At 49.6% G+C, this 6,000-nt stretch overlaps 1 protein-coding gene across 1 annotated transcript in view; it reads right to left on the bottom strand.

The window, feature by feature from the left end:
• Nucleotides 1–6,000, bottom strand: part of FAT2 (FAT atypical cadherin 2) — a 40,203-nt gene that overhangs the window by 4,459 nt on the left and 29,744 nt on the right. Inside the window, exons 16-20 of the mRNA XM_021410365.1 lie at nt 5,696–5,839; nt 4,840–5,037; nt 3,139–3,946; nt 2,385–2,530; nt 506–947 (exon numbers count right to left, since the gene is read on the bottom strand). Coding sequence (XP_021266040.1) covers nt 506–947; nt 2,385–2,530; nt 3,139–3,946; nt 4,840–5,037; nt 5,696–5,839 — 1,738 coding nt within the window. The remainder of the gene's footprint in view (nt 1–505; nt 948–2,384; nt 2,531–3,138; nt 3,947–4,839; nt 5,038–5,695; nt 5,840–6,000) is intronic.

The raw sequence follows: 6,000 nt of genomic DNA, 5'->3' as shown, positions 1-6,000 counted from the left end.
TGGGGCAGAGCCTGGTGCCAAGCCCCCGTAGAGCGCTCGTGCCTCATGTTAACCTGCAACGGTCGTGCGCGAGCTTACAGTTTTCCCATAGACTTTCCCATAGCCCCAGGGAGTCACTGACTGCAGTGGGAATAGATGAAGATCTTGGCTCGTTTCTGCCCAGATACCATCGCTGCGTGATCCCATCTTGCCCAATTCCAACTCTGCTAATGGCTCCTTAAGCAAAGAGGATGTAGGGGGGAGGGTGGAATTTGTGCTTGCATTTTTTGGCAAAGGTGCTCGCTCCTAGGTCATGCCCACTCATTAGAAATGCTCCTGCCCCGCGGGCTGTGGTCTGATGCTGAGAGCCAGGACAATGATCTCATGCCCCCAGCTGCTCCTGCACTGAGTCAGCCACCACCTGAGTCCCTGGGATGGGGCACATCTTCCCCTTGCATAAGGATGCATCAGAGTGTTGTGGCTTTCCCTTCCCTCTCGCCCCCCTATATGTAGGATATTCACATACCTCCTCCGTGAGTTTCAGAGCACATTCCATTGTTCAGGCACGGATTGCTGCTGCAGGCACCAGTCGGAGTGCAGCACTGCTTGATCCCCACCTCCTCCATCACCTCCTTGGATTGCCCTTTCCCAGGCAGGAGAACCACCTCTCTGCCATTGATGGCAAGCACATCCAGGCAGCCCCTGAACCCCCGTGTGACTCTCTGGGACTGGAGCGGATGCCGCAGACCCCCAAAAAGCAGGTCACGCTTGCCCTGGGACATGCTGCAGGTCCCTGGCAGCTGGAGGGAGGTGTTTCCCAGGCCATCGACGAGCAGACGGACCGACGCGTTCTTCACCTCCAGGAAGACTGAGTGCCATTCCCCGTCACTCACAAAACGCGAGGAGGAGAGGTTCCCAGTGTAGTTTCCCCAGCAGCCATACCCAAGATGAAGCACCCCGTGAACCATCTGCAAAACACATCCCAGAAGTCACGGTTAGCACAGAAGCTCTCAGCAATTCTTAATCCCCTCTCTCCTTGCCTGAGTGTTTTGAGTCAAGATGAATCCCAAGATGTTGCCTTTTTACCAGCTAGGCAAATACATCCTCTTTTTACCCATCCATAAGCTCTGAATGGGTCAGCTAAAGCCTAAGAGACTGCAATCTCCTTTATGTTGCCCTCATTTCATGAACACAGCTTCTTCCATGGCCCTTTCCAACCACTGACAGCGTGGAAGAGGTTTCCACAGAACAAGATGCAGAGATGCAGTGCAGTCCTTGCTCTCCAGCTACCTGGATGGAGACCATCAAGCTACTGCTCTTCTAAAAGCAAACCACACCAGTGTTCTCTCCATGGAACTGGGCCATCAGAAATCCCTCTATGCAGCCCAAGATTCCTCTTTAAAACTTATATGAAGGAAGGTTAGCTTTCAGCAACTGCTGAAAGAGTGTGAGGATGGCAGAGGGAAGGAAGAACCAGGTGCAGCTGGCACACACCCTGGCAAGGCCTTGAGGCAACGTGTGTGTAAATGCCTTTGCACAATTGGCAAGTGCACCAGAGGGCTTTGTCACTTGGCTTTATCTGTAGGAACATGATCTCACTTCAGATGGGTCTGTAGATTGAGCTTATCAATTTCTGGGGCTGGGAGACAGCTGAGAACTTGATTCCCTGAAGCAAGAGCTGACAGGCTGCCAGCTCCTTCCCAGTGTGCCTGACTTACCATCCTCTTGCTGCCATTTGTGAACAGCAGATCAGCTTAGTGAATAGCAGATCAGCTTAGCAATAGGAAGAGTCATGTTATGTATGCTCTTGGGAGAACCTGTCCGCTCTATCAAAGGTACAAACTGGAGGAGTGCTGATTTCCTTCCACTGACAACATGGAGGAGGGAGATGGTCTTTGAATGCTGGGCGGACTCAGTGTGCAAATGAGGAGGAAAACAGTCAGAGTGAAACGTCTGTGGCTCAGCCGGTTCCTTAAACAAGGAAACCACCTGACAGGAGTGGTTGAAAAGATTGCAAGCTGAAAAACAGCATGTAAGACTCCTGTTTTGTCTGTTCCGTGCACTTGATAAATTCTTTGTCCCACAGATGCGATGTAAGAGAGGGATGAAGAACCAAGCCACAGGGGAAAAAGCTGATGTAGGTCTATGATATGGGCATATGCTGCCTTTACACCAGAGACCAGCACAGGCACTCACAGATGGAAGAAGAAAAACTGATTCAGCAGCTGTGGTTGCAGCAATTGCCAAACTGTGCTCAGCTCTCACTTGGTCTTTCCAAGTCTTATGCGTTCACTACGTCAATTACTAAAGATACATACTACTGCATCTTCTTTCTGTGGTTCCCTTCCCCAAAACAATTAAGTTTTTTACACTGGAAAGAAACCTCTGTGTATTGCAATACATACCTCCAGGATGGTGTGGTCAGTGCCATTGGCATAGAACACGATGGCGTGCAGCTGGTGGGTCTTCAGGCGGAAGTGCATGTGCCAGGAGCCCACCTGGGTGTGCTGGTACCAGATGTAGCTGTGGCCCCCAAACCTCACAGCCGTTCCTGGAAGCAGAATGAACAAAAGGTCTTGTACTTGTCATGCTTTAAGACTGCACCTAGCCTTGCCTCTTTCCCAGCCTGATGCCATAACTGTCTCGGATCAGAACTGTCTCATACCACCTTTTAGGTGCTCACAGCATGGTCTACAGCCACCTTGGGTTTCCTTGTCCTTTAATACGTCTTTATCTTAGCCTACAGTATGCCCTTACCACTCCTACCTAAGTGATGTTAACCCCTATCCCTGCTGCCTTGGCTTGCTTCTTGAAATACTCTAAAGCAAACAGAATGAACATACTCTACTTGCCTTCCCTGGAGTTTATCAGTTAGTCTGTATTTTGCTGAGCCTAAAATGAACACAGGAGCTCAAAGATCAAAATCTAATCACTGAGCTTCTTCAGCTGCTAAGTATAAATGACTTTTCCCAATTAGATAGATATTCATAGAATGGCTTGGGGTGGAAGGGACCTCAAAGATCACCTAGTTCCAATCCTCGTATTGACGCTATTTAATTAATTACTACAGGAGATTGATTAAATAAATAAAAAAAGACTAAGTGAAATTTTCAAGCTCTACGAGGTTTGTGTCATGGGATGCTACCAAGGCTTGCTCACCATTACAAGAGCAGATTTGCTCCAAGCTGTGCCGTGGGGTGAGGACGCTGAGTCGGGCAGTGCTGTAAGTAGACATCATGCCTGGGTCCAGTTGGATGGTTTCCTTGCAGACACGGTGGGCACAGTCTGACCCGTGACATGGCACATGAATTGCTTTCTTCATCCGGAGTCCAACAAGCTGGTCCATCTCCCCAGCTGAGACGGTGATCTTGTTGGCGAGGACCCTTGGCTCGTACAAGGAGCCGTGTGGCTCTCCAACAGCCAAGAGCAGATCTACTCCGTCAGAGGTAGCTGCGGGCTGTAAGCTGGCCATGTGGATGTTTTGGCGCCGGGTGATGAGGACGTTTCCCAAAAACCTCTGCAAGTTGCGCCAGTGGTCCCCCACAAACTCCTCGGGGGACAGGTGGCGGAAGTGCAGCACCACTGCCCTGTCCAGCGCCTCCTGTGTAAAGCACCACACGTGGATGTTGACAGTGGTGGTGGCAGTGAATGTGCCATCGCTGACCGTCACGTTCAGGAGATAATGGCCATGGGGCAGCTTATCCCCAGCAATGATCTTTCCATCCGCAGACCCAACGGAGAAGCGTCCCTCTTGGGGCACTTCTGCCACCAAAGTGTACACCAACGTGTCATGGGGGTCTCGGTCCGTGGCGTGGATCTTGCCCAGAACACCGCCTCGGAAGGCTTCCTCATTTGTGGTGATGAATATCTCCAGGGGAAGCGCTGAGGGGGCATACTGGCTCTGCTCCGTCACTTGGATGTTTATGAATGCTGAGGAGGACAGGGGAGGGATACCGCTGTCGGAGACCTGACAAAGAAAAGAGAAGGCTTCGTTATAGCCCCATACTGGCTCTCATGACAACACATCTTCCAGTGTGGAGACTGATTGAGACCTTCCCTCAGAGGTGGGACGCTCATCTCCATGTGCACCTGCACTGAGTGGCTCTGATTTCCTGAGAATTAATAATCTGTAGAGATGCTGCCAGTCTAAGGGTTTCTGTACATAACTGGGTGTACAAAGATAAAAGCAGTTATGCACATCAACACATTTGCTCACGTTCCAGAGTATTTGAGCCAAACTTCCACCTCTGACAATGTCTGTCCATCACAAGCCAAGGAAACTCAAAGCAGAAAAATGTGAATAATCAGGTTATAGGATAAGGTTCTCCCATTCTCAGGCAGTTAGTGGTTGAGGTTTATAATAACGATAGTACCTAGCTTCTTCTTTGCTGAGGATGTACTCGTTATTATCCTGCTGTTTGTAACTCACTATCCTTACTGACAACATTGATAATCAATAAATTTACCCTGCAACAAAAGACATCTTCTTAAAAGAGGAGATTAAATCACTTCTGGGATACTTGGAGAAAGATTTCAGGATCACAGCCAGGTCTCACTTTAAACTGGAAGTTGCTGGAATTATGCTGGGAAAAGCATCTGTCTAAGGAAACTGCTGACAGAGCATTTCTTGTGATCGTATTATCTGATTTCATCAATGCAGAGGCTGGTTTCCAGCTTCCTGTGGGCAGACTTCGTGGAAAAACAAGCTCTGGACTTGGCTCCAAGCTACAGGATTTTTTCCTGGGTTGGATTTCTCCAGTATCAGACAAATTCCCATCCAGCTATGCCATCCTGATCTCATTGTGTCACTTCTGAACCCAGCAGTGAGATCAGCTCCCAGGACAGAAAGTCAGGCTTTACCTGGACTTGTAATAGGTACTGCTCTTTCATTCTTCTGTTCAGGATGGATGATGTCACCAGCAGACCATTCTGGGTGACATCAAATGCCTTCCCGTCGTTGCCCTGGGTGATCTGGAATGAATACGGCGGTCCATTTTCTGGTGAGTCTCTGTCGCTCATAATCAGCTCCAGAACGCTGGTACCCACTGGGGCATTCTCCTGAAACACAGAAAGGTGCCAGTGGAGAACAGCAGGCAAACAGAACAGGCCCAGGAGAACTCGTATTGCTCCTGGGCCTTACGGGTAATGAATGGGCAACCAAATCCCACACTGTGTGTGGAACTCTGGCCAGCAATAGCAGGCACTGCCTTTCATGGCATTACACATGTAGTAGAGTCAAACCAGCTAAAAGCAGACAGTTGTGCTGATGCCCTTGTTTTCCCCTTGAGTCATGTCTGCACAGGAGCAGATGAAAGCATGTTTTGGGTACGTTTCTTTTTGAGTACCCATAGGTGTTTTGAGTCCAAGCAACAGCTGGTCTGCATCCAGCAGAGATGGTGATGCTGGACCACATGCTTAAGTCTGCTCTTTATTTTGTGGTATATACACGGACAAATGGAACGGAAAAAGGGGCTGCTGGTCAGGCTTCAAAAACTTGAAAGGAGAAAGAACAGGAGGTGCCTGCAGCTATCGGTAGGAGAAAATAGCACCTGTTGGCAGAACATCTGCCCCTGCAGATCCCACCACTTTTGTGGCCGTGAGCACAAAGCAACTGTGTGCTTCATTGCTGTCTCACCCTTGTCTCCAACAGCAGCCCGTGCATGAGAAGCCTGGCACCCTGAGGCAGACTGGGATAACAGACAGCCTCCTGGCTTACCTGCACCACCACGCTGTAGTTGAGCTGGAAGAACCGAGGAGGGTTGTCATTGACGTCAGACACGTGGACGCGCACAGCGACGTCGCTGGACTGAGCAGGGTGGCCGTTGTCCGTGGCTCGAACTGTCAGGGAGTAGCTGGAGACCTGGAGGATTTATAGCATGTGATCAGTTGGAGGAGTGGAAGGATGGTGACTTTTTCAGATTCATGTTTTACTCTGTTGCAGCTTGTTAAAAAGCTTAAGGTCACGCACTGCATTATAGTAATAGATTTTGCCCTTAGCTCGGACTCTCCATCCATAACTCT

Source organism: Numida meleagris, chromosome 12 (assembly GCF_002078875.1).
Source record: "Numida meleagris isolate 19003 breed g44 Domestic line chromosome 12, NumMel1.0, whole genome shotgun sequence".
In the NCBI taxonomy this organism is placed as follows: Eukaryota; Metazoa; Chordata; class Aves; order Galliformes; family Numididae; genus Numida; species Numida meleagris.
Note: the sequence above shows the minus strand (reverse complement) of the source record. Positions and strands in the feature narration are given on the sequence as shown.